The 13,800-nt window shown below is 41.2% G+C and overlaps 1 protein-coding gene across 1 annotated transcript in view; it reads left to right on the forward strand.

Annotated features, from left to right (window-relative positions):
* Positions 1-668: 668 nt before the first annotated feature.
* LOC127576744 (monocarboxylate transporter 12-like) overlaps positions 669-13,800 on the forward strand; it is a 31,079-nt gene continuing 17,947 nt past the window's right edge. Inside the window, 3 exon segments of the mRNA XM_052027455.1 lie at positions 669-738; positions 4,131-4,348; positions 10,698-10,801. Coding sequence (XP_051883415.1) covers positions 4,239-4,348; positions 10,698-10,801 — 214 coding nt within the window. The 5' untranslated portion in view covers positions 669-738; positions 4,131-4,238.

Here is a 13,800-nt window from a genome sequence, read left to right on the forward strand (position 1 = left end):
TGGTCTCATTTACTCTGTCTGGACACCTTCCCATTTTTCTGGCATTCAACACCACCGCAATATGTTCCTTATTACAGAGCTGAGTTTCAATCAATGCAGTAGTAACAAAGATTGTATTGTTCACCTAGCTTTGAAATTGGCCTAGTCAAGAATCCAACAATGACCTTAACTTGCAGTATTAACGAGACGTTGGCTAGACAGTCTGCAGTAGCTTTGGAAATATTTTGTTCCATTACTAACTGACTGAAGTGGGCTAAGTAGCACTTTGAATGGGATGACTCTCCATTGTAAATTCTGTAAACCAGTGTTAACAAACAGTACACGTACCTGCTCCATAGTAAGAGAGGTCTGTGTGCTTCTTATCTCATTCTCATGACATGCTGCTAAAAGTCTAAAATAGTTATCCATTTGGCACATAAATCCTCAGTTCACCAACAGTGAAGTAGTACTTAACTCCAACTGTTGCTGGTACATTGATCTCTTATAAACAGCTGATGCTGCTGCTCTCTGGAGGTTTTTAATAATTAGATTTTGGCCTAACAGCTCTCAGAGGGAAGTCCTGAATTCCTAAATCTCATTGTAAGAAGTTTTAGGTATTCATTGTATCTAGAACCACTAACTCGAGTTTTTCATATTCCCAGGGCCCTGATCACTTGATATCCTGCCCTCAGCTGCCTTACCTTGTCAAGCAACCAGTTTTTCTCCATTTACAAGAAATACGTTTTACTATTAATTAAAGTAAGTATTCAAAGAAAGTAAAAGAAAAGCTGTTACTTTTAACACGCTTTGATTTTTCTCCCCACTTGCTTGCAATGTTGTCATAAACCCTTGAGAATTTCAGGAAAATCCAGGAGGATTGCAAATCCGGGAGGAGTGCGATTGTTACAGTTGGGGAATTGTGTGTAGCATGAGGCCTACTTTCTGACAGGCATTTCCAGCAGAAGTCCTTCCAAGATCTCAACAACTGAAGAACAGCCAAATTCATTCAACAATACTTGTATTATGCTCTTCTATAAAAGCAATTGTTAATGCTTTCACATTAATTTTAACATTTTAAAATGTTTGGTTGTGGTTCACCCTCACCTCTGATCTGAACAAGATCTTAATTCTTAACTACCCCACTTTAGGAAAATAATTACAGAATCCAGGCTGGCAATCCTGTGCAGTACTGAGGGCGTTGTACTCTATTTGCGATGCAGTATTATGATGTGATGTTAATCAGAGTCCCTGTCTGCCTTATTAAGTAAGCAGAAAAGAAGAATAGATTAGTTCTCCCTGGCATAATATTTCTCTTAGCCAACCAATATTGAGAGCAAGATATCTGGTTATTGCCTCATTGCTGTTCATGCAAACTTTGCAAATTGACTGCTGTATTTGTTTTATTAAAGAAAATGCTTGAAAATTACACAATTGGTTACCAAGTACTTAATGTCTTGAATATGTGTAAGCTCATTCTTCAAAATGCAAACTCCATTGAACAATTACAGGCACTGTGATTGTTTTTCCATTGAGGTGCATTAAATACATAATAAGGTGGAAATTTATTTATAAGACAGTGCATTTACCAGTTATATGATGAATCTCTAAGCCATTGGTGGAAGCTGTATTGGTCTATTATTGTCACTTGTACCGAGGTGCAGTGAAAAACTTGTCTTGCGTACCAATCGTACAGGTCAGTTCATAATACAGTGCAGTTACATTGAGTTAGTACAGAGTGCATTGAGGTAGTACAGATAAAAACAATAACAGTACAGAGTAAAGTGTCACAGCTACAGAGAGAGTGCAGTGCAATAAGGTGCAAAGTCACAACAAAGTAGATCATGAGGTCAACGTCCATCTCCTCATATAAGGAAACCATTCAATAGTCTTATCACAGTGGGGTAGAAGCTGTCCTTGAGCCTGGTGGTACATGCCCTCAGACTCTTGTATCTTCTACCTGCTGGAAGAGGAGAGAAGAGAGAATGACTCAGGTGAATGGAGTCTTTGATTACGCTGGCTGCTTCACCAAGGCAACGAGAGGTAAAGGGGACTCTAAATGTCGCTGAAACTGTAACATTGCTGACGTGGTTCATCTCTAGCAAAGATCATTTGAGTCCATGTGAACATTTCAGATTCTGTCATCAATTTCAAACATCTCTTGATTCTACAAACCTGTACTGTGTTTTCTACCTTCTAATTGTTCAAACTTGTCTTGCTAGAAGGGGTTAGAACATGAAAGTTTTTTTCAGATTAGTGCAAAGGTGATGCTTTTGACACAACGGAATCTGTTCATCTTTAGAAGCCAAATTTCGTTGAGCAATGTTTGAGCATGTTTCCAATCTTCTCTTCATCAAGAATTCTGCAGGTGAATTCCTCACAGGAATGTGTACAATTGCTCTGTACATTAGCAAGAAATCAGCTGAGCTTTGAATATCTCTGCAACACTTGCTTCTTGAACCTCCTGAACTATTCAGGTTGACCTTTCGACTGATCCATTTGAAGCCAGATGATATGAGGATTAAGAGTATTTTTGAATCCATTCTGTTTCATAAAGTTTGTGAGCAAGTAGCATCATATGCATGCAGATCCTTATTAAAAGCTAAAGATAGTAATATATCCAGGGATAATGAGAAAATCAATATCAGAACCTGGTTTATAACAAACACTACTGACACACTTGATTCTTTGTAGCACACAGTGCTGGGCTCTGCCTCAATTAAACTGGTATTGTATCTGGTCTGATGTTAATGTGCATATTGCACCCTTCTGTACCAGTGTACTTAACATCCTGAATAGTTGATCAAGTCTGACTTTGAAGTGTCAAGACTGAAAATATTCTTCTATGTTAGCATGAGTTGTCTCAGCCAATGCTTCCCTATTAAATTTGACCTGTTTCATAGTTTATACAAGATGAAAGTTTGTAAAGACCTCCACCAGACTGGGTTTTCAGTTTGACAGTACTTTCCATAAACGATATCCGGCTAAATTTGTAGAGTTAATGTCTTTACTCATTACTGAACACCTGTGGCAGTATTAATTCATGTGTTAACACACTGGTTATTAATCAACATGCTGTAATCAAAAGCAGGTCCGTTTGCTGTCACTGCTTGCGGCATTGATCCCGTACAATCCCATTTCACATAGGCCAGATAATGTAAAGATGGAAGATGTCTCAGTTACTCAAACTTACTCTTTCAATTGGATAAGGATGGCAGATATAGACAACAATCCCATCAGTTCATAGTTACCACTGCAAGCACGTGTTTTTTTAAAATTTACTATTTTCTAATAATGTAATTACTTCAATCGAAATTCCTGAGCAGTTGTGATGGGATCAAAATTCTTATCTCCAGGTCAATAGCCCTGACTCACGTATACTAGGTCAGTAACTTCACCACCATGCCACCTGCTATAAAATGAAATTAATCATTTTTCATTGATCACTCCAGCCTGTTTAAGTCAAACGTATCTGTTTCTGTTGTAGCCAGGGTGAAATTTGAGGCATGCTTGAAAATAACATTCCCAGTCCTACCACATTGTTTTGGAATCTCTTGGAATGGGAAATCTAAACCTTGTTGGAGGATAAATAAAGAGGTCTTACAAAAATATCTGAGATAGTTTGAGAGGGGCAGGGTTGTGAAGGCTCAAAGATGTAAAGAAGCATCGTTTGGAAATTTGAAATCAAGACGGCAGGAGCTTATTAACATTAAAGAATAAGGGTACCACTAAGCGCAAGTGGAGCCCACTTTACAGTCAGATGTCACAGGGCAAGAACATCATCAATGCCATCAGAGCATCATGGGATTCCCATAGTATCTGCAATCAGACAGGAAACCAGAAGGGGAGGAGCTCATTGGGCACAGGAGGCCAAGGTACTTAGTAAACAACAACTTGTGTGAGGTTTTCCCAGGCCAGTGCTCCCTCACAAAGGGGATCTACATCTCTGGCTTCCCCCTCATCTCTTCAACAAAACTAAAATGAAAAAATAATTAAAGTTTACTTTTAAATTCCTTCTTTAATGCTTTTACAGTCTTGCTGTAAAGTTGAATCATTTGCATCTGTATATTAGAGTTGCAAATAATTCATGTCATTTTAACCCTGTGGATATGAGCTTTGATCTTACCTATTCTTTGTGTCTCATTTTTTTCTAGATGGTTATCGAAAATCATTTACAAGCAATAATTCCAGGCAGTCAGGCAGTATATGTGAACTGACCTTGGAAGAACCACTGCAACCTGTGTGAATCCCAAAGGGCAGCAATGGCTCATCACTCAAAGGTTCCTTTAAGGGAAGCCCCAGATGGAGGATGGGGCTGGATGGTTGTGATCAGCTGCTTCTTGGTGACCATCTGCACAAGGGCAGTGTCCAGGTTTGTTAGTAAAATATCTCTAGTTCATTTAAGGGCAAGCTGTGTATTGAATTTAGAACCCTCTGCTTAATGTGATCTGTGACCAGTGCTTCTGTTCATTGTGTGACGTTTGTTTGAATCTTGGTTATTGTCCTCTGCGTTATCTTGTGTGCATGCTGTTCCCTTGTAATGAGGCAACAGGTGCATGCTCTGAGGAAATCATTGCTGTTGCTCCTCTTCTATCTTCAGCAGACAGTCTCATACAGCCTGGTTCATTCTGGCTTCACAGTACCAAGAACACTTACTTCTACCATTCGCTGGGACTGTTTGATCAGAGAGTGTAGAGGGAGTGTGACCCATGTCTAACACCCTTCTTTTCATTTTCTTTTATTAATTCTATGTTGAACTCTTCTGTCCCTGCAATGAGATTGTGTGACAGGACTGTAGATGTAACTTTGTTCTGGTTCCACCCCATTTTCTAATTTTCAAACTCTTTTGTTTGAACTTTATCCCAAGCACCCCAGATCGAGTGTGTCTTTTTTGTTTTAAAAGTAACTTCATTTCTAAGATTTTAAATTAAAATACAATCCTAGCTGTCCAGGTCTCACCCCAGCCTCTGCAGTGTGCACCAGTGCTCATCAGCCTGTGGACATTACTGCTCCCTCTCCAGGGACAGCAGGGCATGGAGGTACTTTAGGGAGGTTTCAGAGCCCGGGTCCGATGAGCAATTCCAGCCGAGTGGGTGAAGCTCATTCGGAATCACCTCACACCCCTGACCCCTCGTGGCGCCCACTGTGTCAGAGGCTTCAGCTCTGAGCCTCTGTGCTATGTGGCTTTCTCCTCTACCATCCAGTCTGTCCCCACGTCCAGTTGCCCAGGCAACCAGAGCAGTCTCCTCCACCAGCAGGGGAGCACTCTGACTGGAGCCAATACTTTCTCAGACATATAAGGTCCCATAAAAGACACCCAACTCCCTCAAAACAGCATAGCTGACGCTTGCCACTGGGACCTACCCGCCATCTAGAAGCCTGTGGCAGAAAAAAATACATTGCCAGTGCACACCATTTAGGAAGATGTTCTATGTACAGGTACCTCTGTAGGGATTGAAGGCAGAGAGTGACACCTGGGTGCAGATACCCACCAGTGACTAGCCACCCTTCTCAATTAGGATACTCAGATCTGTGGCAGAGACCCAGTGCTTCCTGTTGCACTAGAAGAAATCCATGCAAAGTAATCAGCTCCTGTGGGGAAGTATTTGGAGCAGTCCTGTCCTGTGCCTGAGCCAAGTGATGACTTTAACCTGCAGCGTCTGCTGGTTTACCAGCCAGACCTCCTCAGCAATGTTCAGGCCGACTTCCAGTTAGAGGAGGTGCTTGGTTCTCCAAGAGAATGGTGCCATCTCCTCTGGCAAGGAGTCTACCCACCACTGACCTACCAGAAGTCCAGAACATTTCTCTCTGTGGATCTGTGCAGAGGACGCAGCCGTAAAGACCTCCTGGCACTCACACATCCTCTGCAGAACAATGGGATCAGTGACCACGAGGAGCATGTCTTCAGCATAAGCTGTGAGGACAACCTCCTTTTCTAGTCTGCACAAAACTAAACCCGTCAACCTTCTTCTCCGAAGGGACAGGAATGGTTCCATGCATATGGAATATAGCTGGCCTGGCATGGATCATCCCCGATGCAGCCTTCCACCAAAGCAATGGGACGTGGTCAAGGACCCATTAACTTTGACCAGACACTCTGTGGCAGCTGACATGAAATGTGGCTCAAATCTAAATGTGTGCAGAGACCAAATAAGGTGTTCATGTTCCACCCTGTTGAATGCCCTCTCCTGGTTGAGAGAGAGCCAGGCAACTGGGAACACTGGGAAAGATGGACAGGATCCCGGATAGATGTTGTCCTGAATGGACTGGCTCAGGATTGCATAGGACTGACTAGGGTGGGTTATGTGGGCCGGCACGGAGCTTAGCTGGGTGGGTGGGTATGGCTCGGCCTGAAGGTGAAGAACGAGTACCGGTTTCATAAGAGGTGGAGATTGCTCCTAATAGGCAGCAGGGCTTCTCCCCAGTCACCAGGCTTTTCCCCCAGGACTTGGTGGACTTCTTGAACTTCAGAGACACCCCATCCAGCCCTTTGAACATGCTTCCTGAGAACTAGTGGAGGGCATTGGTCAGCTTCACCAATGTCAGTGCAGCATGCAGTCGATTGCCACCCTCCTATCTGTCCTTTGGCAGATCCTGCCACGGAGCTGAGTATGTTCTTGCTGGATACCTACACCCCCAGCTTTATTTTGTATCTAACCTTTCTCCCCCCAAAAAATCAGTGACAGTTATTAGCTCTTGCAAAAAAATATGTATAAGAATTTCACAGGTTCATCAAAAGTCGTTGGCAAAATTGAGATCTAGTGATCAAGCTATGCGCTGCTAACATGAGGCCAAGGGAAATTGATAAATGTAGGGCAGTGCAGGATAATAAATAGATGAGGTGGTTGATAAAGGCACAGAGTCTTGATTAAAACCTAAATGAAAATTGAGGGACAAGACAGCACTTAAGGTAGCACGTTAACATCTAAACATCGTGTTGTAGGAGGTGAACACAAAGAAAGCTTGTTGACAGAGGCATGGTTAACAAATGAGTCAAAGACATGGAAGTTGACTTGAGGTCCCCAGAACTATATGGCATGAGGATGCCCGTCTGTGGAACAGTCAGATGTATTTAACCTATGCTGTACCTATCCTGAGATTGTTAGATGGGACAGTGGAGAGAGACTCTAAATCTATTTCTGTAAGCTTGAGCAGCACAGAGTTGTCAAATGACTGCCCACAGAGATGTTACAACTATACCTTTGAGATCTGGAACATTACACTTTTAACTTCTTGGGGGAAGGCTGCAGAACACTGAAAAAATTTGTTACATTTGGTGTTATGTTTAAAATTGTCCTCAAGGGTTATTCATTACATATGACACTGAAGTGTGAACTTTTGGAACTTTAGTATGATATTTTAGGTCATTTAATTCTAATTCTGTAATTTATTGAAATACTGATAGCACATGAAGGTTGCAAGTCTCAATTAGCATGATAGCCAATGTGGATCTTGTCAAAGTTAACAAATAAACCATGTCTGGTTTCAAACTGGGAATGAATATATTTGGAGAGAGGGGTCCAGATGAATTTACAACCTTACTGGAATATCCAAGTGTACTTCCAGTTTGTTAAACATTAAGAGTTCATAACAGAATAATGGATTGAGAGTTTAATCATAAATGATCTAAGTTGAGACTTATGTCGAAAATTGGCAGGCACAGAATGCTGTCACAAGAGACTGTAAGAAAGCTGTTCTATTAGCAGTGATTGGCTTTGAGACTTATTGCTCACTTACTAACTTAGTTGTCCCACTGAAAGGTATCTTCTCCGCAGACATTATGAAGGAAATTAGATGATTACTCTAGTCTACAGCCATTTGAAATAGCAAAGAGTTACAAATTTGGCATGTGGAATTCAAGATTAAGAAGAACAGTCAAGTGAATATTGTCATTGACTACTATCATTGAATGACTTATTCAGCTTGGTTGAATTCACAAGCCACGTGCTGAGGGATAGATTTGTATTTTGCTTAAATGATCCACTACATTTGCATTTGATTTGACTTTCAAGATTACAAATTTGATTAAACTTGCAAAGTAATTTTATCTAGCACTAGGTAGAAACATAACTGCAGTTTATAGTCAGAAGGCATCAGCAATACATATTAATGAAAAGTCAGGAGAGATGCATTTTGATTGCAGATTCTTCTATCCTGGATAGAGGTAGCTGTAACAGTAAGTTCTGTCATCTGTCTTTGACAAAAAGCATAGATAGTTTGAAGGCAAATTCCAGTGAAGTACTAAAGAATGTACAGAATGCTATAGGATTGTCAGTGATAGTAGTTAATTATAGAGGGGCCAACATTAGCTGGCAAGAACTGCCTAAGGGAACTAAAGATCAATTGGATAGATGTATTTGGTATCCATGAAGATACTTGAATATCTTATATGGAAATGGTTTTAAATAAATATGAAGCCATCTTTATATCTTCTGACATTACTTGATGCAAAGCATAGTTCCAAACTTGATGCCAAACTCTTAGATTATAAACTTCACCCAGTCCCTTACCTGTTAAGTCCCATACCTGTTAAACAAACCAGAGAAAATTGGCATCCCAGTGGAATTGACTCAAAGTGAATGGGCAATCATAGTTGTGATTGGACCCAAGGCTGACAAGACTGTCACATTATGTGACGACTAAAAAGTGATCCTCAGACAGGTGGATGACAATGAGCAGTATCTGCCACTGACATCCCAAGATCATTAACAGAATTGGTCACCTAGTTGTTCCCGCACTTACAGTTATGCATGCATACACTCCAATGGCCTGTCCTGGTCCAACCACGTAGACACCATGGCCAAGAAAGTTCACCAGTACCTCTACTTCCTTAGGAGGCTAAAGAAATTTGCCATGTCCCCGTCAACCCTCACTAATTTTTATTGATGCACCCTAGAAAGCTTCCTATCCAGATGCATCACAGCATGGTATGGCAACTGCTCTGCCCATGACTGCAAGAAACTGCAGAGAGTTGTGGGCACAGTTCAGCGCATCACAGAAACCAGTGTCCAATCCATGGACTCTGTCTACACTTCTCGCTGCCTTGGTAAAGGAGCCAACATAACCAAAGACCCCATCCACCCCAGACATTCTCTCTTCTCCCCCCTTCTATCAGGCAGAAAATACAAAAGCCTGAAAGCACATACCACCAGGCTCAAGGACAGCTTCTATCCTGCTGTTATAAGACTATTGAACAGTCCCCTAGTATGATAAGATGCACTCTTGACCTCACAATCTACCTTGTTATGACCCTGCACCTTATTGTCTACCTGCACTGCAGTTTCACTGTAACTGTAACGTTTTATTCTACATTCTGATGCATTTCACTGTGTGTTTCAGTGTGCTAATAAAGACATCTCATCTTTTCCCTTGTATTTCCTCAATGCACTCTTGTAATGAATTGACCTGTATGAATGGTATGCAAGACAAGTTTTTCACTCTACCTCAGTACATGTGACAATAATAAACCAATTTACCAAATTTACTACTCAATTAAGTGCAGAAGAAAGGAATCAACATTATTACACCACAAGCGTCTGTACTCTTATGCAAAATTGCCTTAAGGAATTAACATGTCGATTTTCCAGTCAACAATGAATAAGATTCACTGTTGCCAGTGTAACCAGGCCAATCTTATCAAGCCCACCACTACTAAGGAAGACAATCTTCACATTCTTGAAGAGCTTCTCTAACGACTACATGACCATAACGTGAAACTCCAGCAAAGTAAACATACTTTTACCCAACCATATGTTAGCTATCTGGGATTGAAATTGGAGGTCAGTGATTGGAGGCCAAGGTCAAAGCTGTTGTAAAGGCACAGAGACAAAATATGGCAGATCTCTGATCCTTTTCGCCTATGGTTGAGGATTCCTCAAGATTTTTACAGGATTTGGTAATAGTGCTTGCATCACTGCACTAACTGCTCAGAACAGAGAAATGAGCCGGTAGGTTAATTAACTATTGTATGTTACCGTAGTGTAGCTAAGTGGGAAAAGAATCAAGGGGAGGTAAATGGGAATGTGAGAGGGAATAACCTGTAGAATTACAGGGAAATAATAAGGGTATTGGACTGATGGGATGGCCCAGTTTTCTAAATGGCAGTCTCCTGTGTCATTATGAGTAAGATAGTTAAGAGTGTGTAACTTATATAAACAGAGCTTTTGTAGTGGATGCTTATCAGAATGTTATGACACAACAAGGGCATTGGACTTCACATATACTATTTCAAGCTAAGGTGTGGATGCTGTTATTTTGGGATGATGGCCAAGAGAAGCCAATAACGCTTGTCTCCTGCATTTAAAAAAAGTTGAACAGAACTAAATATGGACATAAATAGAAAAGCCAAGTATGTTTCTTAGAATGAAGAAACTTCAGCAGTTTCTGTTAGATTCTTTAGTTCCATGATGTATCACAAATGTATATTAACTACCTTAGGTCCAAAATCCACGATTTCAACCATGGCAGCTTCCAAAATGCTGAGACAAGCGGTTTTATTATCCCAACATGTCAATATGATTCAGTGGCAAAACCCTATTGTTGATACTTTATTCAGTCTGCCAAACAAAGATTCTGATGAGGGATGGATTCACCTGGTCTAGCTCTATAAATATTATTCATTTTTCCATTTTTTTCATTTTCTGCAGATCCTATTATGTATATGGAACATTTGGTTTGATGTTATGAAACTGTTAATGTAAAACATTGTTTTGGGTCTCTAGGTGCTTCTCCATATTTTTTGTGGAGTTCCAGAATTATTTTGCTCAGGATTATGCAATGACGGCATGGATACACTCCACTGTCGACTGCACTACAATGGTGTGTGGTGAGTGTACATTACTTCCACTCATAAACTTCAGTCTCCCTAGTACAACCAGAGAGCATTCTTTGCATGGAATCGCAATTTAAACATGTATTCTGAGATGCAGCAGATTAACTGTAGGCATTTGTTTGCATTGAAGCTACGAGTTAATCATACTCATTGGTATCATAATTCATATTAGAATTGTGCATGGGATTTTTGGTTCATTCACAAGAAAATGTCATAAAAAGAAAACTAATTCAACTTAATGCTCTTGCACAAGCTCACCATCTGCAGTATCCATGAATTATTCTCAAGTCTTTTTTCTTTGGAGCGCCAGAACAAATGATCACCAACACCCCATTGGATTAAAAATTGTGTTTCAAAATCTCTTGCTATCACAAGGCCTCCTGAATCTTATTGGAGCTCTACTCCACCAGCTTGATCAACATCCTGCTCGTATTTCACTTGGATTGTGGGAAAACATATGGCTTTGAGGAAAGGAAGTAATAAAATTCCTGATTTATTGGGACGGGACAATTAGTCGCCATCTTTGAGTTTTCAGTTTTTCGTCTCTTGACTAAAACCACTTAAAAAGTCCTTCTGTTAATGCCTTTGTGGTAAGTATGGGTAAAAACCACAAACTGCTGTAGGCAGTGCATTGAGCTCCCGAGCGGAGGTAGGGTGATGTTACAGCAATCCTTGCAACACAAAAAAGCTGAGCTAGTTGAAGGGAAACTTCTATGGCCTGCTAGCATGGCAACACTGCCACTGGATTGGAGGCTTGTAATTAAATAATGATGTACTTGATTTTTCACAATTCACAATTGGGAAGTATGAATAAAATGCCAGTCACAATTCAGGTTTTAAATGTACTGAAGGAAGTATAACGACTGCTTCAGCAGCCCTGATTTTATTTTTGCAGTTTAAAAAAGATCTTTTGCATTAAAGATTATATCCTGTTGGTATAAGTTCCATTTTTATGCTGTTTGTGAGTGATTCTGTAACTGTAGTATGGCAGCATGTTTTTTGTTATTGGATCATTAGCTACTGATCTGGAGAATTGAGTTCAAATCCCATTGCACCAATTTGTGGTTTGCACGTCTTTATATGGAGGGAGTCTCCTGTTGTGTGGTGTTTCATTGTCACCGTGCTAAATGATCAGAAGTGGGTAACAGTAGTCATGTGGCCCAGCAGCAGCAGCAGAACAGTATTCCATCACAATCTGTAATGTCATTTTCTGGCATATCCCTTAGTCTACCTTTATTGACAACCCTGGTTTAATGTAGAGTGTAGGCCAGCATACATAAAAATGAAATGCCAACTGCTGAAGCTGCATAGATGGTTAGAACCATGGTAACCAATGGAAGAAATGAGAATAAAAAATGCTGGACAAGCAACATCCATGGGATGAGAAACAGAGTCGATGCTTCTGATCAAAGACCTCCGTCAGAACAGGAAAAGTGAGAAGACAAGCATGTTTTAAGTTGCAGAGGGGAGGAGGGGTGGAGAGAATGGAGGAAGTGTCTGTGATAGGGTGCACAGCAAAATTCTCAAGCCTACAATCACTTTGAAATTCAGCAGTCAGCGACAGAAGAGGAAAGAAGAAGAGACAAAAAGGTACAGCCAGAACTGCGGAGAAAGGGAAAAGGATGGTTCCCTGAAATTGTAAAATTGAACATTTAGTGGAGAGGACTGCAAAGTGGCCAGTTGGAAGATGAGGTCCTGTTTCTCTAGCTTACGTTGGGCATCATTGGAGAAACATAGTCTGAGGACAGAGATCAGAGTGGGAATGGGATGGAGAATTAAAGTGACAGGTGACTGGAAGCTCAGTCCATCCTTATGGACTGTATGGAGATGTTCTGCAAAGCAGTCACCCAATTTGCATTTGGTTTCTTCAATGCAGAGGAGAGCACTGTATGGATTACACTGAATTGGAAGAAGTTGAATTGTTGCTTCGTGTGGAGATGGAAAAATGGATTGATTATCACGGAGGAAACAGTCCATTTGTAATTCTGGGAGAGGAGAGGAATGTGCTTCTGAAGGTGGCAGGAATTATGGAAGGTGATCAATTGAATGTGACAGCAGGTGAAGTGGAAGGTGAGGACAAGGAGAATTCTGTCCTTGTTCTGGCTGGGAACAGAGGGAGTGAGAGCAGATTGGGGGAGACATGGTTTTAAGCCTGTCAACCATGAGGGGGAACCATGGGGAAGGAAGGAGGAAGACACCTTTTAGGCATTTGTGTGGCAGATCTCATCATCAAAGCACATTCAATGATGGTGGCAAATAACTAGAGTGTGCACCTCCACAAGGGTTAGGAATGTCCTAAGTAGATTCCCGGTAGCATAGAGCCGATGCTTGCACTGAGGTCAAGGGGTCAGGCATTGTATTGTTTCTTCCTCGTTCATTTGTAACCAGTTTTGTGTGTGTGTGTGTGTGCACGTCTCACCCTTGTTGCGATTTCCCCTATATTCGCGATCACCCATGTGTGTAAGTGTGTGTCTGTTCCCGTTCGTCCTGTCCCGCGTTTGTCTTTGCAAATAAATCATTTTAACTCCAAAGACTGTGTCCAGAGTCCTTGACCTTTAAGACCTTATGAACTTGTCTTACAACACACCCTCTGTTTGCTCCCATACTCTGCAACTTCAAAACTACCTGTTTTCTCACTTTGTTTTGATGAAGGGTCCTTGACCTGAAACATTGATGTTCTTTCCCTCCCCACTCTTGCTACTTGGCCTACCAAGTGCTTCCAACAATTTCTATTTCTGCTTTGGATTTCTAGCAGCTGCAACTTTTTGCTCCCACGAATTGCAACCTCTTATAGATGAAAACTAAATTCTCCCACAGCCAAGTAATCAGATGAAAGCTCTGTAATCCTGTCCCACCCAGTCATGAATGGTGTTGGACAATAAATAGTAGGAAGAGGCTCCACATGAATTCCCACATGGTGAGGCTTAGCAGGTGAATGCCGATGCCATGGTGAAGCACCTTAAGCTGGAAGGGAGAACAGATAATCCATCTTG

The sequence above is a fragment of the Pristis pectinata genome, chromosome 12 (assembly GCF_009764475.1).
Source record: "Pristis pectinata isolate sPriPec2 chromosome 12, sPriPec2.1.pri, whole genome shotgun sequence".
Taxonomy (NCBI): domain Eukaryota; kingdom Metazoa; phylum Chordata; class Chondrichthyes; order Rhinopristiformes; family Pristidae; genus Pristis; species Pristis pectinata.